Genomic DNA, 27,793 nt, shown 5'->3' on the forward strand with positions numbered 1-27,793 from the left:
CAAAGAGGATGATGAAGAAACCCTCTATTATAGATTGTAATATCCTTTTCTTTTCCTTTTCTCTGTTCTCTGGTCTTGGGGTCTGCCTAACCCCGATTACTAATCAAAAACAAAAAACAAAAAACAAAATCGTATTGTTTTCGCCGAGAAAATATCTGAGAAGAAAGATCTCCATATAAAATTGTATACAAATAGTTATACTCTTGAGTAATGTGAGATACAATGAGTGCCGGCAGTAAAGTGCATGATGCCGATATTGAGACGGTCTCTACTTGGACGCCATGATATGAGAAAATTCCTTTTGGTGCACATAGATGGTGCATAGGCAGAGATCGTCCCTTTATTTCAAGTCATCAAATCATTTCCCTTTATTTCATTAAAGGAAAATGATATGAGAAAATTCATCAAACAAATAGTTGATAATTGCTTATTTTATAACAACTAACTGTTCTCCATGCTTTAGCAAGGATAGAGGCAGGGGGGCGAGGGAAAATGTCTAAATTTTCATTTGTACAAGGAATGTTTTCATTGTAGTTGCCTGTACCGTTGAGATCTGTACGTGACATTTTGTGGAAGACAAACCTACTCCAGTTTTTGTATTGGAGTTTTTATTTTCTCAAATTTGCAGATCTTAAAATGTCATTTTGTTCTTCTTTTTATTATCGAATCTGATGACTAGGTCAGGTTCAACCCCAAAAAAAGTCGGGCTGGGTTGGGTAACTTTCGGAGTTTTCCTAACCTGGGTTGCGTTCGGGTCGAGGTCGGGGTTGGATTGGGGGCTCAGGCAACCCGACCCAAGTGAAATCCGACATTTTTTTAGCTGTGAAAGCTTAAAAACTTGGGTTGAGTCGGGTTGGAACTTGGGTCAGGTCGGGGTCGGGCTGGGAAAAAGGGTTCCTCGGATTCTGCCGGGTTGAACCTCATCGGGTTGGAACTACGGTCGAGTTCGGGTTCAGGTTGAGTAAATGGTTCCTGATCAGGGTTTGATTCAGGTATACCAGATTCTTCTTCTACTACTACTTTCTTTTTTTTCCTTTTTAATGTTTACTTATGAGTTTCACATCCAATGACTGGATTATCAAGTGATTGTCCAATTGGTGAATGCCACCACTAAGGTTGCTCCTCCCTTCATATCCCTTTTAAATATTTTTAATTTAGACTGCTGATGAGCGACTGGGTTCTCTTTTTTTGGTCATTCATCTTTATGCAATGAATTGATGTGCTTATTAACATGGAAATTGTCTTATTTTCATTGTTTCTGATTAATTAAAATGGGTTAATTTGGTTTTTCCTCTTTACATTACCATGAACTGTTCTTTTGTTAGATTTCTGACTCTGCCATGCATTGGTGATGGAATTTAATTAGAAAAATGAGTATTTTATTTATGCTTCAATCTCTTTTATCCATTAATTAATCATCACTTTTTTTTTTCAGGGAAAAATGATTTACATATTGGGTTTTTTTTCTTCTAGGCTTCATTTCTTTTGACATAAATTGTGCTTAAACAAATTTTACCTTCACTTAAAAATGGGTATCAAAAATTTTTGACGCCATTTTACCTCGAAAGAAACAGAGCCTTAGTTTCAATCATGGTTTAAAATTTCTATTTCGGTAACCGTTTTGGACCCCACCAAAAACCAAAATTTCGGATTTCACCGAAATTTGGTAATTTGGTTCCAAATTCCGGACCCAAATTTCAAAATTTCGGACCGAAATTCTGAAATTTTGGACCGAAATTTAATAACACTTTTTTTTTCAATAAATAATGTCATTAAACCGAAATTTCGGACCGAAATTACCGAAATTTTGTAAATGGCGAAAAATTGAATTTCGGAAATTTTCGGTTTCGGTCCCACCGGTATCCGAAATTTTGGTCCGAAATTTCGGATTTCGGTCGAAATTTAAAACCATGGTTTCAATAAATCAAACTGGGTTGAAACTTGAATGACTACTATCTCTTTTTTAGATTCAGATGTGTAATTTTTCCCTTTTTCTGGTATTCCCGGATATATTGCTTTCCTTTTTGAATAGTTTGCAGACATAAATTTGGCATTTTATACGACTTAATAAATCTTCTTATCCCTGAAATAAGTTTCTTTTTTACCAAGTTTATTTTTCCTATATCTTAATTGATTAATAGTCAAAATTTTGAACTTTGTACTTTATATCCTCATTTATAGGTGATGTAGGTAGGAAGATAAAAGGAGAAGAAATCTTCTTCAAAAAAAAAGATAAAAGGAGAAGAAAAGGAATTGAAAAAAGAAAGGAGAAAAAGAATAAAAAGATAGAAATTTAGGGGAGAAATTTGTAATCAAATCAATTAATCATTAAAAGTAAACATAATCCATTTAAAAAAATCAAAAGTAAACATAAAGTTTGTAATTTGGCCTATATATAGGCAACCAACAATAATAAAAGACTATAATACTCCTAAAATTAATAAAAGACCAAATAACCCTAATAATCCCAAATAAAACCTTAAAATACTCCTATGAACAATAAAATATCCCTACGAACAATAAAAGTATCCCTACGGCTCTTAATGCTGCCCCTTCTAGGATAAACCTACAACGGACGTCTACGATCCCCATCTGGGACTAAGTGTAAGCTGGGATTAAGTGTGTCGCCCAAAATTAGCACATTCACTTTTTGGTGAATGGTTGATATTGGTCTAACTGAAGAATAGGTCTAGACGATCTTTCCGGAATGATTGAGGCTGTCTTGTAAAACAATCATGGTCTATTTTTTTTTGGGTTAATTGGATCATTCAAAATGGGAATATCCTCTTTTTGCGAAGATGTAGTGAATTTTATGTTTCTTTTGCATGGTAAATAGTATTCCATCTATTTCTTTGAAATTTGTGGATTTTGGTCTTAATTATGTATGTTTGATATCATTGGCAGGCATGTGTAAAACCAGCTACAAGAATTAGCTCAGAAAAGCTATTTAAAGATGCCAGTTTATGCATGTATCCAAGAAATAGGATCAAACCATGCCCATCAGTTCACAGCAGAGTAGTGCAATAGGCGGACTTTCAAAGATCCTCCCATTAATTAAAGATGCCAGTTTATGCATGTATCCAAGAAGTAGGATCAAACCATGCCCCTCAGTTCACAGCAGAGTAGTGCAATAGGCGGACTTTCAGAGATCCTCCCATTAATTTTAGGGATTTTTTTTCCAATTACTCCCCACCTAGCAAAATATTGCTGAATAATCCCTATTTCATATTTGCCATTAGAATTTTCAAAAAGACCAAATTACACCCCCCCTCCCCTCTTTCTCTCACACACGCGACCATTGCACACACTCTCCACTCTTTTAAGGGTCAATAAGTGAATAGTTCAGGAGAAGTAATATATATATACAACCCCTTTTTCTTTCTCATGCCACCCACTACTCTTTTTAAGCGAAAAAAGGGTGACCCATGAAAGAAAAGGGGTCAAATATAACATTTTCCTTGTTTAGATCTTTGAACAAGGTGGGCTCTTGTATTTAAAATAAATACGTACGCTTTTGAACGTACATCATATAATGTATATTTCAAGAAAAAGCCACGTGAGCTGACATTGTTCGAAGATCCAAACCATTCATTTATTGGACCCTAATGTAAATAGGAATTGCCTCTAAAATCATCTCCACAGGCTGATCCTAACCCCTATGTACAGAATTATATATGCTGTCGTCGGTGCACAGATTGGAGGGCTAGGATAATAGAGATTATTTTGGGGACATAGCCTATTTACATCGAGGCCAAACAAATGAATGGTTTAGGTCTTCAAAGATGGATCATGAATGCCATATACTATCGCCATCGAAACAAATGGATGGTTTAGATCTTCAAACAAGGATCACGAATGCATAATATCTCCTATTTTATGTGTTATAATAGGCGGGCTCTACCTTGTTCGAAGGCCTTTCTGCAACAAAATATGTGCACATACACGCAAATGCCATATACAGTGGAGCCCACCTATTATATGTGTTCCTAATTATGGATGCCATATAGGATCCAAACCATTCTCTTGTTTGCCTTAACTTAAATAGGTTGTGACCCAAAAATCATCTCCATAGGATGTCTGTAGACGAACGCTGCCATATATAATTCTCTTCAGATCGAAAGAGTTAGGATTATCCTATATAGATGATTTTTGGGGCAAGGCTGATTTTTGTCGAGCCAGAGCAAATGAACAGTTTGTAGATCTTTTGAACAGAGTGAGCCTGGGTGATTTTTCAAATGTACAATAAGCGCATAGATGTATATTTTTTATAAGATCACTTGGGACTTTGTTCAAAGATCCAAACCATTCATTTGCTGGGCCCAAACGTGAATCAGCCATGCCCCAAAAATCATCTTATAGGATGATCCTAACTATTTCTATCCTTGTAGAGAATTATATATGGCATAGGATGATCTAACTCTTTCTATATCCGTAGAGAATTATATACTGTGCCGTTCCTCTGCAGATCGGAGTGTTAGGATTATCCTGTGGAGATGATTTTTGGGTCACAACCTATTTACATTGAGTCCCAACAAGTGAATGGTTTGGATCCTATATGGTATCCGTAATTAGGTGCACATATAATTGGCAGGCCCCACTGTACATGGTGTCTGCGCGTATGTGCACATTTTTTTTTGTTGCGGAAAGGCCTTCGAACAATGTGGGGCCCACCTATTATATCGCATAATATAGGATATATTATATGGTGTTTGTGATCCTTGTTCGAAGATCTAAACCATTCATTTGTTTGGCCTCAATGTAAATAGGTTATACCCCAAAAACCATCTCTAGTGGATGTTCCTAGCCTTCCAATCTATTGACGGACGGCACCATATATAATTCTCTATCTATCGAAAGGGCCACCATGTGGAGATTATTTTAGGGGCAAGGCCTATTCATATTAGGGCCCCACAAACGAATAGTTTGGATCTTAGAACAAAGTGGGTCCACGTTCGTGATTCTTTCTTGAAATACAAGATGTGATGTTACAATGGGCCTACCTTGTTCAAAGATCTAAACAAGGAAAATGATATATTTGACCCATTTACTTTCATGGGCCACCCTTTTTTAGCGTAAAAAATTGTGTGCAATGTTTGTGTGTGTGTCAGTGTGTGAGAGAAGGTTGAGGGTAATTTGTCTATATAAATATTTTAATGGAACAAAGTAACTGCGGTTACTATTTGGGATGTATGGCAATTACTAGAGTTACTTGTGTTTTGTTTCTTGTTGTGCATGTTTTTAGTTTTGATTTCAAGGGCATCATGTCCTTGTTGTTCTGCCCCTTCCTTAGCCATTGTTCAAAGGTTTGGGGGCATCATCTTCTTCCTTGTATTGTATCATCTTTCTTTATTCAATATCTGGTAGGGGTCCCGAGATGTGCACCACGCTCATTGATAGGAATAAAATGGAGCTTAAAAAACTACTAGAGAAGTTCTAGATGATAGTAAGATCGAGTTTAAAGAATGAGTTCCTAGATGATAGTAAGATCGAGTTTAAACTTTAAAGAAGGTGGCATTTGTACAATTTGTTTCAGGCGTTGTAATCTTTTCTAAGAAAATACAAACAGAAGTGGGTTAATTGGGTAGAAATTGGATTATAGTTAGTTAATAGAAGTTATTGATAAATGACATGGGTGCTTGATCTCGATCATCCATCAAGTAAGCTCATGTTTGCAGTTCACCAAATCAAGAGCCTACTACATCACGGCCTCCATGTTTGTTTTAGATTTTGAGAATCGAATTTTGTTCTATAAAACTGACCCCTTTTGCTTATTTCTTTTGATTTTAGCAGGATTAATTTGGAGGTGATGTGATGAATTCTGGGAAAGAAATGGAGTTGCTCCAACCAATTCTTTTCCGCCCATTTTTCCGGTCTAAAAAACAAAGAGAATGAGAAGGGTTGAAGGATTTTACATCCCCAAAATCATTTTAAAAAGCACTGTACGGCCCACTTCATGGATGATCCAAACCGTTCATTTGGTGGGCCATAAAGTAAATAGGCTGTGCCTCATAAATCATTTCCATAGGATGATCCTAATCATCCGGTCTATAAGGCACTGCACATTATGGAAACCTCTATAGATTGTAGGGTTAGGATCATCCAATGGAAATGATTTTGGGCTGTAGTCTTTTTGAAAAATAATGGACTACGGTCACACACACACACCGTACAAAAACTCATCTCAGGCAATAGTTTCCCTTAGGCCATGTTTGGATTGTAGGACTTTCCTAGTAAAGTTTGGAAAGGAAAAATATTTATAAAATTTCGTAACTTTTTTACACACAAAATGATATTTGGAACGAACCCTATACAATTTTTACTTAAGAGGGACCTTCAATTTATGATAATATCTCTCTAGATTAGCCATAATCATATCATTTCCTTGTAATTCCTGGAGAGAAGAAATTTTTTTCCATTGAAGTTATTCTTGCAATCCAAACAGGCCCTTAAACACGAAAACTAATGCAATTTTCTAATGACAAAAATATCTCCTTTTTTTAATTGAAGTTATAATAAAGCACATACTACAATATAGAGTTTTTATATGGTGTGTGTCGTGGGCCGCGTAGCATTTTTCAAACAAAAATATTGTACGGTCCACCCAATAGGATGATCCAAACCATCCATTTGTTGTGCCACATAAATCGGTTGTGCCTCAAAAAATCATTTCCTTAGGAAAAAACCTAGCCCTCCGAGCTATAGAGGATTTTCACATTATGAAAACCTCTATAGATCATAAGCAAATGATTTTTGGGGCACAACCTATTTACAGTGTGTGCAAAGTATAAAAGATTAATTAACGCCATCTCCAACAGCTTAAGCTTTTGGAGTAATTGGTTGTTTCACATGGTATAAGAGCAAAGGCCCTCGTTTTAAAACTCCTTGATATTAAAGATCAACATGTAATGGCCAACCCAAAAAGAGAGGCCACGTGTGCCAAGTGTAGGACAACCCTAAAAAAAAGGGGCCACACGTGATGGGGAGTGTTTAGTATAAAAGATTAAATAAAGCCATCTCTAATAGCTCAAGCATCTGGAGTAGTTTGTTGTTTCACTTAGTGGCCCACCATATAAAATATCCTACATTATAATCCAATAGGGATTTTTTTTTTTTTGATGGGTGAGCTGGGCTTTGTTTCTATGCTGTCTTTGTTCCCTCTCCGGGGGTTGCTTTCTATCTTCCAATAGGGATTATTTTGTCATTTTGGAACAAAAACAAGTTTTTCGATGTTAGTCCCTCTAAAAGGCTATCTTAATTAGAGTTTTTGGTGAATAAAACTCTCACATCTGCTTAATAGAAGTCACTAAGCTCAGTTGCTTATCAGAGTACAACCAATATAAGCAATATAAAGGTTACTTCTAACGTGGGAAATGAAGAGTTCTCATATGTCCGTACTCATGTGGATTTAAAAAATTGGAAACGGTTTTGTCTCACACTAGAAGTTTCATTTTTCTTAGTTTCTATCTCTTTTGAGAGAAATTATATGTTGGCCGCCTCTTTTGATACTCTCTTTCTCTAGTTTCTATCTCCTTTTACTCTCTGGGTTTTCATTGCTTTGCTGTTTTTTTCTGGGTTATATCGTCATCCTTTCTAATGATCATTAGAAGAGTACCAACTGGTCTAAAATAAGAGAATACAAAAGTTGTGAGAGAGAAGTGTGGAGCGGAGAGAGAGAGAGAGAGGGGTGAGGTGAGAGATGAAAGAGGGTACAAAGAAAGATGAAGTTGTAAGTAAAGGAGATGAGAGGGTTTCATTTATGAAACTCTTTTCATTTGCTGACAATTTGGATATTTTGTTAATGGTTGTTGGGACTATTGGTGCCATTGCCAATGGGCTTTGTATGCCTCTCATGACAGTTATATCTGGTCAGCTTCTCAACACTTTTGGTGACTCAAACAAAGTTGATGTTGCTCATCAAGTTGGCAAGGTAACTATATTTGATTATTGCTTCTTAAGCTCTGATCTTTTTTTTTTCTCATCATATTTCACTTGTGATGTGAAAAAGGATTCGTAAATTTTCTTATATTGCTCTGTGAGTTGATTATTGACACTACCCAAATTGCAATTTCAGTGCAACAAAACTTAGAGATGGCCCCTAAAAAGTGAAGGGTTTTTTGGGTTTTTTTTTAAGCAAGCAAGGATTTATTAAGGAGAGATTGAATGCAAACAACAGAAAAGCTAAGGAAATGACCCAATCAACTAAACCATTAAAGCAAGACAGAAAGAAAATGAATAGAAAAATGATATTGTGGCATCTGGGTAATGTCATTAACTAGAACATTAGTGATTTGAAAATTAAGACTATCTTAAGTTAACCTTATTTGCAAATGGGGTATTAAAGCCACCTTGGAATCAGTAACTAAGATATAGAACTATTATCACCACATTATATGCATATAAGATTGTATGCAAATAATTTTTAGGAGGTACCCAAAGAACCCCGTAGTCATTCTATATCTGTACTGTGGTGATGATATTCAGAGGGTATTGTGTATGATCATTGATATGAATTTGGGGGGTGATGATATTCAGAGGGTATTGTGTATGATCATTGATATGAATTTGGGTTTTGTTGTTTGTTTCAGGTGGCTGTTAAATTTTTTTACTTGGCCATTGGTTCAGCTGTTGCTGCATTCCTGCGTAAGAGCTAATGTCTGTTTTTTAGTTTTTGAATTTGGGCACATATTTTTTCTTGGAAAAGTAGTACCTGAGAAGGTACAAGTAGGGCCAAGCTTTTCTGTGATTCAAACCATTCATACTGAGGCCTGCTTTGGATGGGCCATTCCTTGAATTCCCCCCAATTAGATGATCCTAGCTCTTTGAATTGTTGGAGATTGGATCACTGGACACAGATATCCTACTTTATATTTTTAATTGTCCATCTACAGATCACAAATGAAAAGCTTAGAAATTCTGGGAGGATTTTGAAGGGAATGCACATCCAAAAGTTGGGCCTAGTAGATAAATGGTTTGGATCATCAATAGGGTTGGACGCAATTCTGTATCCTTTTTTTGGCTCCATGAAGTTGTGAACTGATTGCATACAAACAACACAGTTGCACTTGAGAGATGAGTTATAACAGCCAATGAAAGGATAGAGAAACAGATGTGTATCCATCAAGAGAATGGTGTGCAAATATCAACTCCCCAAAAAAAGTGGATCCATCCACGTAGTGGGTCACACCTTAGATCTCCAATGATCTAAAACCTATGTTGGACAGGTGATTACCATCATCTCTAATCAACATGATTCATGCGCAGTTGGAGATTGTTACGGTCCTCAGCAGGGGCCCACCTAGGTGTGGGACTGGATGGGACCCAGCCTGGTATGGGACAGGTTTAGAGGGCCTAACCTAACGCATTCCATCAGCTATGGACCTTTTGGCGTATTGGTTAGGTACCTACCACCTACTAGCCCCTACCTTGGATCTCCATTGTCCCGAAAACCAAGTTAATCATCAATGATAACCATTTGATCAACTGCATCAAAATGGGTAGTTGACTATGGAGTAGCACATTACCACCGTAAAAAAAGGTTTGAAAGGTTCATCCCAATGGATGATTCCTTATATGGTGATGTGCTAATACCAACATACATTCTAATCACTTCATTGATTCCCATGGCAGAGGTGTCGAGCTGGATGGTGACAGGGGAAAGACAGGCGGCGCGCATTCGTGGTCTCTACTTGAGAACTATTCTTAGGCAAGATATTGCATTCTTCGACACAGAAACTTCAACTGGAGAGATCATTGGAAGAATGTCTGGTGATACTATACTCATTCAAGATGCCATGGGAGAAAAGGTGAGTTGTGATTCAGTTATGAAGAGTTTAGGCTGGGGAAGACAAAAAAAAAAGGATCTCTTTGAACTTAATAGCTATGTTGCTACACTTGAAAAAATATTCAAAAAAACTAGTTGTGTTAAACTCCTTGTCGATGGTAGTATACTATATATACATGCCTATACCATTATATTTAAACACTTTGTCTTCCTCTCAGGTTGGAAAATTTATTCAATTGATTTCAACTTTCTTGGGGGGATTTGTGATAGCATTTGTAAAAGGATGGCTTCTCTCACTAATAATGCTGTCTTGCATTCCTCCTATGGCTATCACTGCCTCAGTCTTGTCAATATTCATATCGAAAATGTCAAGCCGTGGACATAAGGCATATGCCGAGGCAGGAAATATTGTAGAACAAACAATCGGATCCATTAGAACGGTACAGACATTTACTCTGTTTAAAATCATTGGGTGATTATTAGTGTGTTGTATTTGATTCTATATTCTGATTCCTTATTTTTTGTAAATTTCAAGGTTGTGTCATTTACCGGTGAGAAGAAAGCCATAACAAAGTATAACGAGTCTCTCAGAACCGCATACAAATCCACTGTCCAACAAGGGTTGGTCACTGGCTTAGGTATCAGCATTGCTCTATTGATTGTATTTTGCAGCTTTGGATTAGCTGTGTGGTATGGCTCCAAGTTGATCATTCGAAATAGCTACAATGGTGGACAAGTGTTCAATATCATGATAGCAATCGCAATTGGCGGAACGTAAGTCACAAATTCATGATAGCTAGTACTCACGAATTCATGATAGCTAGTACACATACATGGTATATGTGCAATAGATGTTTCGGAATGCAAATTTGCTATTGATATTGTTGAAGTATAAAAAGGGAGGCCCAGTGCATGAGGTTCCCGCCATTTCGGGGTCTGGGGAGGGCTAGATTTACACAGCCTTAGCCCTACTTTGCGGAGAGGCTGTTTCCGTGATTCGAACCTGTGACCACCAGGTCACAATGGAGCAACCTTACCGTTGCTCCAAGGCTCACCCTCTTGATATTGTTGAAATATAAATGATTAAATAACACCAACTCTAACAGCTTAAGCTTTTGGAGTAATTGGCGGTTTTACATGGTATACAACTCGTTGATATTAAAAATTCACGTGTACGGCCAACCCAAAAAAGAGGGGCCACACGTGAGGGGGAGTGTTGCAGTATTATTGATTGAATAACACCAACTCTAACAGCTTAAGCTTTTGGAGTAATTGGTGGTTTTACATATATTGTTGTGAAAAATCCCTCAATAGCAATCTTCGATTTCAATGGCAAAGCAAAATGAAAGAACCAAACACAAGCAAACCCACAAAGACACAAAGATTTACGTGGTTCGGCAAAGCCTACATCCAAGGCAGAGGCAACGAGAAAACCCACTATAAGAACAAGAGATTACAAGAACAGATCGGTATCTCTCACCTAACCCACAAGAAACTGTAGCACACCCTTTTCCCCCATTTTTAGCTCTCAACCCTCTTCAAAGACAAGAACACGAAAATAAGACCTAAAATGCCTTTGTATAGAGCGGGCCAATACTTACTATTATCGGTCCAAACTCACTTAAAAATGGGCCGGGCCGAGTGGCCAGAAGCTTTACCCCAGAACAATAAAAGGACCGCATCCAGGTCGCACATTATATTTCAGACCCCAGACGGGTTTGAATTCAAGACACCCAACTCAATATCAATACCAATTCAAGAAGACTCTTCTGCAGCCAATACCCTGGTCCGGGTTCACATCTTTGTTGGGCCAAAAGATCATGGATTTCAGAGCTCTATGTTATGGAATACACTAGATCTTTTCATTCTTTTTCTCACCATATCTTTGTTTTCTGGCGGTGTAATAGGTCTCTTGGGCAGGCGTCCCCTTCTGTGAAGGCATTCGCGGCAGGTAGGGCTGCAGCATATAAGATGTTTGAGACAATCGAACGCAAACCAGAGATCGATGCGTACAACAAGAAGGGTATTGTATTGAAAAACATTAAGGGTGACATCAAACTAAATAAAGTGTACTTCAGCTATCCAGCAAGGCCAGATGTTCAAGTATTTTCTGGCTTTTCTCTGCATGTTCCAAGTGGTGCAACTGCAGCTCTAGTTGGAGAGAGTGGCAGTGGAAAATCAACAGTGATCAGCCTAGTAGAAAGATTCTATGATCCCCAAGCTGGTCATGTGCTCATAGATGGTATCAACTTGAAGAAATTGCGGCTTGGGTGGATCAGAGAGAAAATTGGACTTGTTAGCCAAGAGCCCATTTTATTTATGACTAGTATAAGAGATAACATTGCGTATGGAAAGGAGGGTGCAACACTTGAAGAAATAAAATCAGCAATTGAGCTTGCTAATGCCGCAAGGTTCATAGACAAGCTTCCAGAAGTAATAGTAGTACTTACATATATGGTTGAATTTATTGTTTCTCATTTAAAAGTGTATCCGTGTTTTAATAATTGAATGGGTAATTTGGTTGTGTGTGTGTTCTGCAGGGGCTTGACACGATGGTTGGAGAGCATGGGACCCAACTGTCTGGTGGACAGAAACAAAGGATTGCAATTGCGAGAGCAATTCTGAAAAACCCCAAGATCCTTCTTCTTGATGAAGCAACAAGTGCGTTAGATTCTGAGTCTGAGTACACAGTTCAGGAGGCACTAGTGAGTAGCATGGTAAACCGGACGGTCTTGGTTGTTGCCCATCGTTTGAGTACAGTGAGGAATGCTGATATGATAGCAGTAGTGCATCAAGGAAAAATTGTGGAGCAAGGTATTGTCTTGCATTTCCATATTACTACAAATGCAGAGTTTAAGTAAAAAAAAAAAACTAAAGCTATAGTTATTTGATATTTGTTATGTTCATCAGGTTCTCATTCAGAGTTGATCAAGTATCCTGATGGAGCTTACTCCCATCTTATAAGCCTTCAAGAGTTGAATAATCATGCCAGAGAAATGTCCCCCATGGACCCATATAAGGATTATTGGAATTTTTATAGATCTAACGTTGTGGGAAATTCTCCAAACCAGAATTTCTCTCCAATGAGACCCAGAGAAAGAGAGTCTTCCAGTTGGGGAAGAACTAATCACGTCTCAATATCCCCTCTGCCTCGTACCTCAGAATTTTTGGAGGGTGGCCAAGTAGGAGAGAAAGGTGATGAGCATGATGAAATCCAACAGGAGGTATCGCTTGGACGGCTAGCCTACTTGAACAAGCCAGAGCTACCAGTTCTGTTGTTAGGAACTGTTGCAGCATCCACACATGGTATGATCTTTCCTTTTTTCGGAACCTTCCTTTCAAGCTCCCTCACAACCTTCTATGAACCTCAACACAAGCTACAAAAAGATTGCAGTATTTTGGCTCTGAAGTTCATGGGTCTAGGGATGATTGCTCTTATTGCAATAACAATGCAACAGTATCTGTTTGGAGTTGCTGGTGGTAAGCTCATCCGACGTATCTGTTCCTCGTCATTCGAGAGGGTGGTTCACCAAGAAATTGGCTGGTTTGATGAGCCGATAAATTCAAGGTTTGTTAGCACACTAATTGTTAAGTATAAATTATTAATAACACCAACTCTAACAGCTTAAGCTTTTGGAGTAATTGGTTGCTTTGCATGGTATCACACCTATGGCCTCACAGCAGGTCCTGAGTTCAAAACCCAACAACTCCTTGATATTAAAAATCCATGTGTATGGCTAGCCCCCCAAAAAAGAGGGCCTACACGTGAGGGGGATTGTTGAAGTATAAATGATTAATTAACGCCAAGTAACAGCTTAAGCTTTTGGAGTAATTTGTTGTTTCACACTAATACCTGTTTCCCACAATCACCCAACATCTCTAACCCTGAAACTATTTTTTTTATTTCAGTGGGGCAATTGGTGCAAGGTTATCATCCAACGCTTCGACTTTACGAAATCTTGTAGGGGATGCCTTGGCACTAATGGTCCAGAATATAGCGGCGATCATTGCGGGGCTCACTATAGCCATGTTAGCTAACTGGCGATTGGCACTTGTAATTCTAGCTTTAATACCTATGGTGGGTTTGCAAGGATATGTTCAGACATTATTTCTCAAAGGGTTCACTGCAGATACTAAGGTTGGTGCCCCTTCTACTGGAGTTTGATGTTGCCTTCTTGTCTTTGTTCTGCCTGAAAACAGCCAGAAACCTGATAATTTAACTGGACAGTAGGACCTAGTCTTAAAAAGATCCACACAATGTTGAAGTATAAATTATTAGATAACACCAACTCTAACAGTTCAAGATTTTGAGTAATCGGTTGCTTCACATGGTATCATAGCTATTGCCTCACGGCAAGTCCTGGGTTTTGATCCACACAATGTTGAAGTATAAATTATTAGATAACACCAACTCTTACAGCTTAAGATTTTGGAGTAATCGGTTGCTTCACATGGTATCACAGCTATTGCCTCACGGCAAGTCCTGGGTTCAAAACCCAACAACTCCTTGATATTAAAAATTCATGTGTACTGCCAACCCCAAAAGAGGGGCACCACGTAAGGGGGAGTGTTGGTATAAAGGATTAAATAACACCAACTCTAACATCTTAAGCTTTTAGAGTAGTTGGTGGTTTCACACAAAGTATGCAGAGCACGTTAGACAAGAAATGTTTTTTGTTGTGAAGAAAACCCTCAATAGCAATCTGCGATTTGAATGGCCAAGCAAAAAAAAATAGACAAACGCAAGCAATCACACAAAGACACCCTTTTCCCCCTTTTGATCTCTCAACCCTCTTCTCTAAGACAAGACACGAAAATAAGCCCTAAAACCCCTTTATATAAAGCGGCCAAAACTTACTCTTATCGGGCCAAAATCACTTAAAAACAGGCCGGGCCCGAACCCCAGAGGTCACACACAATATTTCGGACCCCAGCCGGTTTGAATTCAAGACCCCCAACTCAGCAGTTTTTGTTGCAGGTGATGTATGAAGAAGCCAGTCAAGTGGCGAGTGACGCAGTAGGTAGTATTCGAACAGTTGCATCTTTCTGCGCAGAACAAAAGGTGATGGATCTTTACAAGAAGAAATGCGATGCCCCAATGAAACGTGGAGTCCGTCAAGGAATCATAAGTGGTTTCGGGTTTGGTTTCTCTTTCTTTGTGCTCTTCTCCACCTATGCTATCAGTTTCTATACTGGAGCTGTTTTTGTGGGTGACGGGAAGGCGACATTTTCCCAAGTTTTCAGAGTAAGTTGAAAAGATGTGAAGGAGACATTTTCTTTGGATTTTAAGAGGTGGTTTCCAATGCTTATTGAATTTGTGTGATGGTTTATCAATGGCAGGTTTTCCTTGTTTTGACAATGGCAGCAATAGCAGTTTCACAGGCCAGCGCACTGGCTCCAGATGGAAGCAAAGCTAAGTATTCAGCTGCATCTATTTTTGCAATTCTCGACAGAGAATCCAAGATTGACTCGAGCAACACCAAGGGTGGACGATTACGCAAAGTGAGGGGGGACATTGAGTTCCAACATGTGAAGTTCAGGTATCCAATTCGCCCAGATGTTCATATCTTCAGAGACTTGTGTTTGAGAATTCCCTCTAGAAAGGTATACCAATAGCACTCAAAGAAAAGATAAACAACCTGTATTATCTTTTTTTTACCCATTTGATTCACTAATTTTTTTTTTTTTTGAGAATTTTGTCACTTTCTTGCAGACTGTGGCACTTGTTGGAGAAAGTGGATGTGGAAAATCGACAGTAATTGCCTTACTACAGAGGTTCTATGATCCTGATTCCGGCCGTATATTGCTTGATGGAAAGGAAATTCAAAATTTGAGGTTAACATGGTTGAGACAACAGATGGGATTGGTAAGCCAAGAGCCCATACTGTTTAACGAAACAATCCGCGACAACATAGCTTATGGAAAGCAAGAGAAGGCGAATGAAGATGAGATAATTGGAGCCGCGGAGGCAGCCAATGCTCACCGCTTTATATCAGCCTTGCCACAGGGATATGATACCAATGTAGGTGAGAGAGGGGTGCAATTATCGGGCGGCCAAAAGCAACGTATAGCCATTGCAAGAGCAATATTGAAGGACCCCAAGATCCTTCTCCTTGATGAGGCAACAAGTGCTTTAGACGCAGAGTCCGAGCGTGTGGTCCAAGAAGCACTAGACAGGGTGAAAGTGACTAGGACAACAATAGTTGTGGCTCATCGGCTTTCGACCATTAAGGGAGTTGATACAATTGCAGTGGTGAAGGATGGGGTGATTGCAGAGAAAGGAAGACATGAAAACTTGATTAAGATGAGGGGTGGAATTTATGCCTCTTTATTAGCACTTCATAGGAATTCTTCTGTCGTGTGATTCTACTAACAAGTCTTGTAATGTTTTGAGTAACAGTAGGCTCAAGTTTTTCTATATGCTCTCCTTGAAACAAAACATGCAGTCAAGGAGGAGAAGTCATAGTGATTGAATGTATATAGAGGGATAGTGTTGACATCCATCTCTGCTTTACTTGTACTGTTGTTCCTTCCTAGTTTGTCTTATTTGGTTTATTTTCTTACTTGTAAGCATGGTTTTAAATTTCGGTTTCGGCTAAAATTTCGGACTTATCCAAAACTGAAATTTTAGCCGAAAGCCCGAAATTTCGGGAGAAATTTGGTATTAGATCTCGAAATGGCTATTTTTTGGGACGAAATTTCGACCCGAAACTACTGAAATTTCGGTAATTTCGTTTGAAATTCTGTAACGGAATAAAATATTATTATTTTAACACAAATTATGATGAAATTCTCGAAATTCCCAAAATTTCAAACGAAATTTGGTAAATTTCAGGAATTTCGGTTTCGGTACGTTTCAGTTCGGTCCTCACCAAAATCCCAAATTCTTCATGTTGTGCAGCTTCCTATACTTAACATGACCAAGCCTATTGTGCCACAACTCAGAAGAATAATCAAAACCAATAATTTCATTAATAGCTGAAGATACAACGCTCATTTTGTACTTCCCATCAGTGTGTTAGGCATTTTCAAAATACACATTGTTATCAGAAAGAATATCCTTACCGACGTATACCAGCATCGCGTAGAAGGCTGTCAGACACCAAATTCTTGGCAATGGTTGGAACATGCTTGACATTCTTCAGACTAAGAGTCTTCTCAGACGCAAGTGTCAGAACAACAATTCTAGAACCGAGCACACCAGCCATAGAATGATCCGCCATAGTCACTTTCTCCTTTGACATCATATAAGAAGAAAATAGTGATTTGTTAGTGCACAAGTAGCACCAATGTCGAGCCACCAATCCATAATACCTGAAGTACCCTCCAAATGAGAGATTACAGCGCGACAGAATATGAAATCGCTTCATTTCCAATGATAACATTAACTGACTTCTTTAGTTCTTTGTCCTTTAGTGGTGCCCTACAATCCTTACCGTAGTGCCATGCTTACACAATTTAAGCATCGACCTTTCTTCTTAAATTCCTTTTTCTGCACATTAAGGTTCTTCTGGTTCCACTTCTTCTTTGGTTTGTACTTTTTCTTTTTCTCATCATACATGTCTTTATTATTTTCTGGCTTTGCCTCTATCAAGTAGCTTTCAACTTCTCAAGCAACTCAATTTGAGAACGGGTTTGAGCTTCATCTTCAATACGAATGAACCGTTTCAAATCATCAAGAGAAACTTTTTTTTTTCTTCTACACATCTCCCCGTGGAGAAAGGTGTAGACACCTCATTTTGGCTCGGCCCTTAACTCCCAAAATCAAATAAAAATCATGAAATTTAACGAAGATCCCTGAAATCGATCCTTAAAATCATAAAAATTCATGTGTCCTGTCAATGTCTCGTTGAGGATTGAAATGATCCAATGTAGATTTTTGTGGGGAGGTAATGAGGACAAAAAAGGAATCTCTCTGGTGAGTTGGAAGGTTGTTTGTGTGCCCATCAAGGTGGGTGGTTTGGGTATTAGAAGATTTAGGGAGTTTAACCACTCTTTGCTTGGAAAGTGGTTATGGAGATTTGGCGAAGAAAGATCTCATTTGTGGGTTAGGGTTATTTGTAGTAAGTATGGTTGTCAACCCGGAGGGTGGGAGTCTTTCGATAATTTTAAGTCAAAGGGGCTAACGGTGTGGAGAGATATTTTAAAAATGTCCCCCCTATTCAACCTGAATATTAGATTTAGGGTTTATGGAGGGGATAGAGTTAAGTTTTGGAGTGATTTATGGTGTGGTGATAGCCCGCTCATGTTGTTGTTCCCAGGAAATTTTTTGGGTTGCTGTGAATAAAGAAGCTATGGTGAGTGAGTGTATGGTTAGTAGGGATGGTGTTTGGGAATGGTGCCCGACTTATAGAAGAAGGTTCTTTGCTTGGGAGTTAGATTCTGCGGCTAGACTTATGAGGCTTTTGGATAATGGCTACATTAAAAGAAAGGGGATGGATAAGAGAATATGGACTGCAGATTCTTCTGGGTTTCTTTCTGTCAGATCTTTCTATACGAGCCTGATGCCCTGCCAGACTCCCTCTTTTTTAGCAAAGGTGTCGAAATTTCATTGTCCGCCGCGGGTTAGTATCTTTGGTTGGGCCACATGTCGTGACAGGATTCAAACCATTAACTTTCTGAGAAACCGTGGTATGTGGCTTGTTGATCATTGCCCCCTATGTCTTGCGGATGGGGAATCTGCGGATCATTGCCCCCTATGTCTTGCGGATGGGGAATCTGCGGATCATCTATTTATGCATTGTTCGTTCACCCGGTCTATATGGGGTCGCATGTTTCTGAGATTTGGGATCAGCTGGATTTTTCCTAGATCTATTGAATTGTTGTTGCAACAATGGAGCTTCGTGCCTTGGAAGAAAAAAGGGAAAATTTTGTGGGAAGTATGCTTGCTTGCCACTTGGTGGGTGGTATGGAAGGAGAGAAATGCGCGGGTGTTTGAGGGAATGTCCAAGGCTCTTCATTATCTTTATATGCGGATAATTGCTTTGGTTATTAATTTGACGAGATGCCATTCATCTTTCCGGTTTGTCTCAGCGTTTGATCTTTGGGAAGGATGGGGGGTGGTGTGCTTGAGTAGTGAGTGGGCTAATAAAGTTGTGCAGAGATGGGAACTACCGCCTCAAGGAGTGTTAAAAATAAACTTTGATGGTGCTTGCTTTGGGAATCCTGGTCCAGCCGGGGTGGGAGGTTTATGTCGTGATAATGCCGGCAAGGTTCTTTGGTCTTTTGGGGGCCCTTTAGGTGTGACTGGCGCTACGGAGGCGGAAGTCCAAGCGGCCTTCAATAGCATAAAAAAGGTGAGTAGGGACCGTCTGAAGAGTGTAATTGTTGAAGGGGATTCGTTTAATGTTATCTGGTGGTTGAGGAGTGGGGTGGCTCCACCTTGGAGATTTTTGGATCTTTTTGACAAAATGGAAGATATATTGGCGGAATCAGATATTGAGTTGATTCATGTTAGAAGGTCTGTTGACGAGAAGGCGGACGCTTTGGCTAGAAGAGGGGTGGTATGCATCTCGATGAATTGATCTATTTGATGGCCTAGTCATTTTGTAATTAGTTTTTATTTTTTATTTTTTGTTCTGTATCTTTGGGTATTCCCTTTCGGGTGTCCCTTTTGTATCTTTTATAAAATATGCCATTTCAAAAACAAAAAAAAATTCCTGATACCGACTCTTAGATGCCTGATTCCGAATTCCTAAATTCCAAAATCAATTTCTAAATTCCTGAAATCGAGCCTTGAATTCAAAATCGAACTCTAATAGGTAGAAGTACCAATTTCAGGTCAAAAGTCCTTGCTTGTAGAGCATTTTTTAAATTTTTATAAGCCCAGATGATCCCTGATCTCTCAATCATACCTTAGATTTGAGATTCCCGAAATTCCTTTCCATTTTCCCGAAAATTGGAAAAAATATGAAAATACCCCTCAGTTTTGATACTGGCTCTCTCTTGCAAGAGGAGACAAAAGAAAAGAAGAAAAAGAAGAGAAAGCATGAAGAAGAGGAGGAACAAGAAGGAGAGGAATCGCAAACAGAGAAAATGAAGAAGGAAAGGCAGGGCGAGTGATTTTGCACACAAAGTAGGTGGTGGAGGCATGGCAAAGCTGAGGAGGAACAAAAGGAATCGAAATTATAAAGTAAAGAGGAGAGGAGGAAATAGGAAAGTGATTTTGAACTCAAGACATTGGAATGGCAGGTTCTGTAAAATAGTGTCTTATTTTACCTTTGCTGGCTTGGAGTTTGTCTTTTGTGTGTGTGTATTTCCTACTTACTGTTAAAATTGCAAGAGGGTAAGACTGAACTAGAGGTTGTACAAGTTTTGAGTATATTTGGTAGTTTACTTATACATCCAATGCACATCATGTTTAGACAATTCTGAGATCAAAATGGACTGTTGTAGCCTTATCTACAATTCTGTATTAAGCTGACAATAATTTCAATATCATAAGTCATAGAGAGAGAGAGAGGGAGGATGAGATTGAGGGTGCCTTTTGGGGCTGTGAACCTCTGGTTACAGAAATCCTTGGATAAAGTATTTCTGAGATTGGCTACCCTCCTTGGATATGTTTCTCTTGAATTGAAATTATCTCGTCTGCTGCTCACCAATTAAACTGACTGACAGGAACTTGAAGAGTTTTTCACGTCTTTCTACATTCAATGTGTGTTTCTATCATGGAAGCAATTAGTGGGGAATTTTTCATTGAAAAACATTTCATGTAACCTCAAGTGGAAATCTTAACCCTTTATTACTAGTACCTTGTTCATCTCTACAATTTCCATCCAAAAGAAAATTAAATATTGGCCATTTAACCCCCACATAATTGGCTTTTAATGCGATTTTAGTTATTCTACGAGTGTATTGAATTAAAGAAAAGGAAAGGTGACCTAACTTCAATCATGTTTACTTTTTATTGCTAAGAAAGCGACTTCTCTTTTTGCTAAGTAATCATCCCATTTGGTTAACAAAGATGCCCGACAAAAAACGTATACAATGAGCAAAGACCCATCTCAGAGATTTGAGAGAAAGCCTCAAAACAATTACCACATAGAAGATCATGTGTGTGGTGTGTGTGTGTGTGTGTGTGTGTGTGTGTGTGTGTGTGAGAGAGAGAGAGAGAGAGAGAGAGAGAGAGAGAGAGAGAGAGAGAGAGAGAGAGAGATTAATAACATTGGTTGTGAATGGATACAAGACTTTTTCATATGCCTAAACATGCAAGGTTACAACATGGCCATCAAAGCTAAATTCATATTATGAGCTTTAGACAAACACATAGTTTATTACGTGTTATATGTGTTCATGGATGTATTCAAATACTACTCATGTCTCTCCATTATTGAGCCTCAAGGTGTCAAGGAATGATTTGCCTTTGATTGGCCGAGACAAGAAGCTTCTGAAGTACTGTTCCACCACTATCCGTTTGAACAATGGCGGGTTTTGTGCGTTGATCAGACTGTGTGCCGGCCCGATCTCTCCCTTTAGTTTTGGGCTGTAGAACATACCGAGGGAGATCCTCTCTTGCATAGAATTCGTTATTGCCCTATGTTCAATGCTAGGGTAGACGCCATTGCTTAAAATCTGCAAATCCAAAGGTAAATTCAACCATCAAAATAGGCTACGTACCTTCCCAATTGATTGAGGGGGGTTTGTTCATAATCAATCAAAATTAATAGAGGAACAATCACATTGGAATTTGGCTGTGTGGATCCATCCATAGTTTCAAAACTTCCACACATCACCATCAACTCGCCCGAGTCAATTCCTTTTTACCATGTCCGAAGCCACATTCCGCCTAGGTTTGCCACTCGGGTTGATTTTTAGGAATTCGGGTTCAGCTTTTACCATAAAATCAGGTCGGATTCGGGTTGATCTAACAAAACCTCAGCCCAACCTGACCCAAGTTGCACCCTAGTTTTGCCTCACAATGTTATCAGGAAACCTTTTGACTCTCCCGTGTTATGACCGCATCAACCGAGTACTTAATTGGGCCACATACAACATATTCATTTATGTTGAACTTTAGCAGTGGAGTATGAAAAACTGAATCATTTATAGTAAAAAAAAAGGTTTGCCTAAGAAATTTACCTCTAACATGTCTCCTACATTGACAATGAAGGCATTTGGGAGGGGTTTAATCGGAATCCATGTCCCTTGATGCTTTATCTGAAGACCGTCGGTTTCGTTAACTTGAAGGAGGATAGTAAGTCCAATAGAATCGGAGTGAGAGGTAAAGCCCATGACCAGCTCTGGTTTAGGACAGGGAGGATAGTAATTCATCCTCATTCCATGATACCCATCTTCAAAAAGCTCTCTCATCTCTTCAACATCCATTCCTAGTGCTCTTGCGAACTGCTCCAAGAGAGTCATGGCAAGCTTTTCCATTTCTGCTATGTAATCCTCCAAGGTATCTCTACATTAGAAGGATCATTAGTTACAAACTCTTAGCAATAATTGATTTTTTTTTTTTTTTTGAAAAAATCCCAAATTTTTTTTATATGCCTTGTTTTATAAACTTTAACAAAACCCAAATAATTAAAAAAAAATTCTTGTATTTTTAGGATTAAAACCAAATGTTCTAAATTGGACATAATTTTGATGAATAATATAATATTTGTTTATCACAGCGAAATATTCCAAATAACCAAAAAACTGTAATGAAATATGAACTCATATCCTAATCTAGAAAACACATGTGCCTAGGCAATTTCACAAAAGTAATTTTGCAGCCCCACTTTTCCTGGGGAGAACATGAATTAAGTGACTAAGACACATTTATGACTTGTGTTAACTATTCAATATTGAAAAAAGGAAAACACTTTGAAAACGGAAAAACAAACATATTTTTCTAAATTTTTCTGGGGTCTTCCCAAATATTTCAAAAATCTACCCAACGTCTGTCTTACAAATTATACCCAAATCTGGACTTTGTAACTATTGAAAAGTGTAACAAATTGAGATAGAGCCACATCATCAGCACAACCCATGCAATAGAAACTAATTGATCACAGAACAAGCTATTGATCAGACCTGAAAGAGGGAGGGAGGTTTTCAAATAGATGAGGCTTCCTTAGATAGGTTGGGAGTGTGATGAGAAGGAACATGTCTGCCCAATCGAGCTTCTGTCCTTCCGATACAACGAAGGATTGCCCGTATCCCTCGGTGTCTCCTTGTTGCTGCGCAAGTTTGTTCTTCTCCTCCAATGGAAGTTTAAAGAAAGCTTGAATCTCAGACTTCATTTTCTCAACTAATGTAGAGCTCACTCCATGGTTTACCAACTGCAACACATTAATTGAAATGGTTAACACTGGGTTCTAATCTATGGACTTCTAGCTTGACCCATGATTGGATTCACACACACACACAGAGAGAATAGTAACAAATAGCCTACGGTAACCCAAGCAAAAACCCAACTCCCCTCTTTACAATCTCTTCAGAACCAGAGAAACAGTATAAAAGGAACCCAACAACCTTGGATTCAAGCTCGTGCAAGAGAAGAAGAAGAAGAAGAACCCTTTGGAGAAAAAAACTTTTCTTGTAGAGAAAAAGCGCGCCTTAACACACACTTTGGAATAAAGCCCCAACTAAAGATAAAAAGCCCTCTTTAGTGGACTTAAAAGACATTTCAAGAATGCCCTTCGTAAAGAAGTTAATCCCAAATGATTTTATATCACCAATCCAACGTGATTATAGGAGAAGAAGAAGAAGAAGAGGAGGAAGTAGAAGAAAAGGAAGAAGAAAAAATGGTGAGCAAAGGACCTGGAAGAAACCCCATTCTTTGCTAGTGGAGTGCAATCTCTCCAATTCGAGAGCCGTTGATTCTCCATGAAGCAAGCTCTGCATGTCTATGACCGGAATCATTGGAAGAGAAATACTCTCTGAGACAAATGGAGGGTCCTGATCTGGACGTACATATCGTGGTGGAATCGTGACCATGTGTTGGCTGGCCATTTTTTGAACATTAGGCACTGGCAATGAACCTGCTAGAACCACCGGTGTATGCGATTCCATGGAGTTGCAAAAGCTAGCTCAAACGTAAAAAGAACTCAAAGAAAGCACAATGGTAGAGAGGATGGCTGAAAATGAAATATTATATACAATGAAGCTCCACCCTCTAGTAATTTATAGAGGAAAATAAATGAGAAATGTGACTCACGAGGTATTTAGATATGAATGTATGTAGGTATTTGCTAGGTAATTTCGCCCAAAGGCATTTCGTGGCTGACTTTTGGACAAAAGAACAGCCACCTCAGATGAATTTAATGAATAAGACAAACATGTAGAAAGGTGACCCTGAGTAGCTGTTCTCTCCTGCAAAAAGTCAGCTGCGAAATGCCTTTCTGCAAAATTCCCTAGCAAATTCCATGTACATATAAGCATTAATGGATTTTGCCTTTTCCATTTCGTAACATGAAACATGTGAAGAGAACAAGGTACGATAATACGATTTTCAAGTGAGGGTGGACTACTGGAGCAAAGCGAACCACACATGTACAAAAAACAGACTGTCATTTGACGATATTATTAAATTTGAATTGTAGTAGGTGGAAATTTTTGGGACCAACATCTCCATTGCACATATGGTGAATGTGTATGTCGGTAGGAGTGTTTAATATGCTAATCTCCTACAAATCTAGTTTTGGGGACGTTAATCTCATAGATGAGGGTGGGAGGGTTGAGCCCCTAGCTCCATGCTGACCTTGAGGTCGGCAATTCAATCCCAACTTACCAACCTACAAACAAAAAAAAAAAGAAAAAAAAGATCGAGGTTGTGCATGTGGTGTGGGACCAGATCATCTAGGTAGCCTCTTTGGGATCCACCCTTAATGGCTAGCTTTTAAGGGCGAGTTCTACATAGGTCCCAACAGATGGTATCAAAACTGGGGCATTGTAACCCTGGTGTACCCTCGAGGATGGAGAAAGATCGATAGCTTTCAAATTGCTTCTATGTGGATGGGGAGATTGTTGTGTGTTCCACGTGGAAGCAAAAATCACACACCGGAAAAGTGAATGGATGCATAAGGGCTTAAATGGACTTGGGCACCTCCCCCCTAGCTAACAGCTAGCTTTAAAGGGTGAGATCTACCTGGGTCCCAACAAAATCAGTGACCAAAATCATATTATGGGTGCAGCTTGGGCCATGTCAGGTTGAGTTTTGATTACAAAATGAATTGGAATCAACCCGAACCCAACCCAATTTTATGGTAGAAACTAAACCCGAATTCCTAAGAATCAATCCGAGTTTCACCCCCATTATGTATGCTATGTCGAACCAAGGTTAACCAATAAGATTTTATCTAAACAATGATAATTTGGGTAGTGAACTCATAAATTTTAGCTCACGTGATTCTACTGTCTTTATATCCTTAGTCACATGCATATATTGTGTCTATCCTAAGGTTGATTATTAAGATCATATCTAAACAATGATCACTAGGGTAACGAGCTCATAAATGTATCTCCCGATTCTTACTTAGAATTCCTCTGAGCAGAAAATTTTTCGACCAAACAACTCTCTCTCTCTCTCTCTCTCTCTCTCTCTCTCTCTCTCTCTCTCTCTCTCTCTCTCTCTCTCTCTCTCTCTCTCTCTCTCTCTCTCTCGGGGTGTCAAAGGATCCACTTCGGATCAGATCCAGCTATGTCACGGTCACGATCCATTCAAATTCCTTATCGGTCGGATCAGATTCAGATTGTTCTTCTGATCCTACTTTCCACGTCATGATCACGATCCATTTTAAATATGACCGTCCATTGGAGTGTCCTATTATGTCCTACTAAGCTTAGTACACAATTAATTTTTTTTAAAAAGAATTAGAATGTCAGTCCACCATAATGAACATCAGTGATCGACTTCAAAGAAGTGACTAAAAACAGGGAAAAATATGTATCCACTATCCAGTATTCTAAGAAGATAATAGAAACTAAAAACTTAGCAGGAGTTTTTCGTGCATACTGCTCGGATGCTGGGAAGGTAAGGGTGCAGCGATGATGAGGGTGAGAGCAATGACTAGCGATAGCGAGGGTGAGATCAATGACTAGGGACAGAACATTAATTAATGTCAATGGCGTAGATGGGTTATGCTTACCGATAGGAAGATGAGATGTTCGTTCCACAAATGGGGAAGGCATACTTACACGGGAAGGAAGAGGAGATTTATTTCGAAAAGGAGATTTCGTTCAATACAAATGGAAACCGGTAACTACTAAAAGAATATGACTATTTGACGAGAATACCCCCACTTAACATTGATGTTGTAATGATTTTGAGGGTATTTCTATAAGATGATTTCAGATCGTGACTGTCCCTAAGGACTTTCGCAGCATGCCTGGATCCGATCCAAAAAATTTCGAATCATATGATTGGGAATCCGAAACATGCCCATGGACCCTCTTGGTATGCTTATATCCCGTTCATTAAAGTTCAGATTTGGATGGTCCATCAGACCGTCTGGATCCATTGACACCCCAACACACCACACCAAACCAAACCAAACCAACAAAGGAAATAAAGGTTGATTGAGGCTTTGTACCTCAACATAGTAATTGTGTTGAGAGATAGAAACTAAGTTAATATGTGGACCACATTGACACCGTTGGGATGCCATATAACTTGCTGCGAATACAAGTGTATGATGGGCCTTAAGGATACGTGGACGACACGTTGCGCAATGATGATGTTGATATGGTAGGCCACCGTATCATGTGTCAAAATTCATAATGCCACATGGTAGGGATTAATGTAGCGGCCAAAACCCACCGGCCAATCTACCACCGGAAAACACCACAAAAGAAACCCGATAATCTTGTATCAAGCTCTTGCAAGAGAAGAACACCCGTGGAGAGAAAAAAAAACCCTCTTTTCTTGTAGAGAAAAGCCCTAATCCCCTTTCTTTTGGAATAAAACCCAAATTAAAGATAAAAGCCCTCTTTAGTGGACTTAATAAAACACATTCCAAGAATGCCTTCATAAAGAAGTTGATACCAAGTGATTTTATATCACCAATCCAACAATTAATTTGTCTAACCCCTACTCGGTTCCATCCTGTTCTTGCAAGCCAAGCTGTAGTCTAATCTCCCATCAGTATTGTATTGGTCATCCATCCCCCAATTACTCCCCTTAGTAGTGTATGGCCATCCATCCCCTAATTAGATACAAGTCTCATCTGCATTCTTTATGGCCTCCCTCCCTTCTATTAGCTATAACTCTATAAGTCCCATCGGTATCGGCTTCCATTCGTACCTTGGCTCATATAGGGTCTAAAATCCCAAAGTTCTAAAGAACCTTATTTGATTTGATCATTTGCTGGAAAGCCCATTAGAATCCATCTTGCCCCTAAGTTGAGGGGATACTAAGCTTTACAACATCTAATATGATCCATCCAATGTGGAGTCTCATATGGGCTTCTAATTTTATTTTATATTTGCGTAGGTAAGCTGGGATTGAAACCCCGACCTATAGGTCAAAGAACAAAGCCTTGGCCATTGAGCTAGAGTCTCATATGAGCTTCTAATTTTGCTAGCAACCAACTGAGTTCAGATCCCCCTTGTTGGTGATTCCACTACCTTGGCATGTCCTAGGCATTTTCCCAGGAATGGTATTCGCACCCCCTTATTTCAAACTTTCAATAATAATACACTTCCCTCTGGTTATTTATGTTTTTCTAATTAGTTGTTAAACGTTGTTACAGTTCCTAAATTCTATCAATTACCATTCTACAAGAGAGAAGCCTGATGAGGAAGCATAGATTCAATCTTGGTAGGTCATATAGACTATAACCGTTAGAATATGTGAGAACGCACGGTCAGATCATTGTGGTGGTAGATTAAGCAGGTAGATCGGAGAAGAGATCTGATAATTGATTTGATTGGGTGGTAGGTTGAGGTAGTTAGGCTTGATTGGCCGACGAGTTCGATTGAGATTATCTTTTTCTTTTCTTATCTTAAACCTGTACCATGTTTATGCATTAAGTGCTCTATATTAGCACTGATAAGGATATTAGGTAATCAATTAAGATTAATGAA

The 27,793-nt window shown here is 38.9% G+C and overlaps 3 protein-coding genes across 3 annotated transcripts; 2 read left to right on the top strand and 1 right to left on the bottom strand.

Annotated features, from left to right (window-relative positions):
• Positions 1–7,798: 7,798 nt before the first annotated feature.
• On the top strand, positions 7,799–16,203 carry LOC143884200 (ABC transporter B family member 11-like). The gene is made up of 12 exons (XM_077387642.1): positions 7,799–7,927; positions 8,586–8,640; positions 9,628–9,803; positions 10,000–10,221; positions 10,317–10,555; positions 11,689–12,214; positions 12,322–12,595; positions 12,692–13,349; positions 13,691–13,923; positions 14,776–15,026; positions 15,122–15,385; positions 15,495–16,203. Exons 1-12 carry the CDS (start codon positions 7,799–7,801, stop codon positions 16,143–16,145), a joined length of 3,678 nt encoding a protein of 1,225 aa, XP_077243757.1. The 3' UTR covers positions 16,146–16,203.
• Positions 16,204–18,723: 2,520 nt separating this feature from the next.
• LOC143890619 (uncharacterized) lies at positions 18,724–19,305 on the top strand. Its single transcript, XM_077395323.1, has one exon. The coding sequence runs from the start codon at positions 18,724–18,726 to the stop codon at positions 19,303–19,305; it is 582 nt and encodes a 193-aa protein (XP_077251438.1).
• A 1,617-nt stretch (positions 19,306–20,922) lies between these two features.
• Positions 20,923–23,877, bottom strand: LOC143869950 (oxoglutarate-dependent flavonoid 7-O-demethylase 1-like). The gene is made up of 4 exons (XM_077376492.1): positions 23,531–23,877; positions 22,802–23,049; positions 21,860–22,184; positions 20,923–21,352 (listed from the first exon to the last, which is right to left on the bottom strand). Exons 1-4 carry the CDS (start codon positions 23,780–23,782, stop codon positions 21,095–21,097), a joined length of 1,083 nt encoding a protein of 360 aa, XP_077232607.1. The 5' UTR covers positions 23,783–23,877; the 3' UTR covers positions 20,923–21,094.
• Positions 23,878–27,793: the final 3,916 nt, after the last annotated feature.

This window comes from Tasmannia lanceolata, unplaced genomic scaffold, assembly GCF_043159265.1.
Source record: "Tasmannia lanceolata isolate RefF3 unplaced genomic scaffold, GAP_Taslan_0.1 ptg000002l, whole genome shotgun sequence".
Lineage (NCBI taxonomy): Eukaryota > Viridiplantae > Streptophyta > Magnoliopsida > Canellales > Winteraceae > Tasmannia > Tasmannia lanceolata.

Excerpts from the sequence above, each read along its gene's own strand:
- LOC143884200 (XM_077387642.1), top strand. The coding sequence starts at position 7,799 with ATGGTTGTTGGGACTATTGGTGCCATTGCCAATGGGCTTTGTATGCCT. Across the intron at positions 7,928-8,585 it reads TTGCTCATCAAGTTGGCAAG|GTGGCTGTTAAATTTTTTTA; the intron begins GTAACTATATTT and ends TGTTTGTTTCAG. Across the intron at positions 15,386-15,494 it reads TGAGAATTCCCTCTAGAAAG|ACTGTGGCACTTGTTGGAGA; the intron begins GTATACCAATAG and ends ACTTTCTTGCAG.
- LOC143890619 (XM_077395323.1), top strand. The coding sequence starts at position 18,724 with ATGTCCAAGGCTCTTCATTATCTTTATATGCGGATAATTGCTTTGGTT.
- LOC143869950 (XM_077376492.1), bottom strand. The coding sequence starts at position 23,782 with ATGGAATCGCATACACCGGTGGTTCTAGCAGGTTCATTGCCAGTGCCT. Across the intron at positions 22,185-22,801 it reads AACCTCCCTCCCTCTTTCAG|AGATACCTTGGAGGATTACA; the intron begins GTCTGATCAATA and ends CTTCTAATGTAG. Across the intron at positions 21,353-21,859 it reads ATGTAGGAGACATGTTAGAG|ATTTTAAGCAATGGCGTCTA; the intron begins GTAAATTTCTTA and ends TTGGATTTGCAG.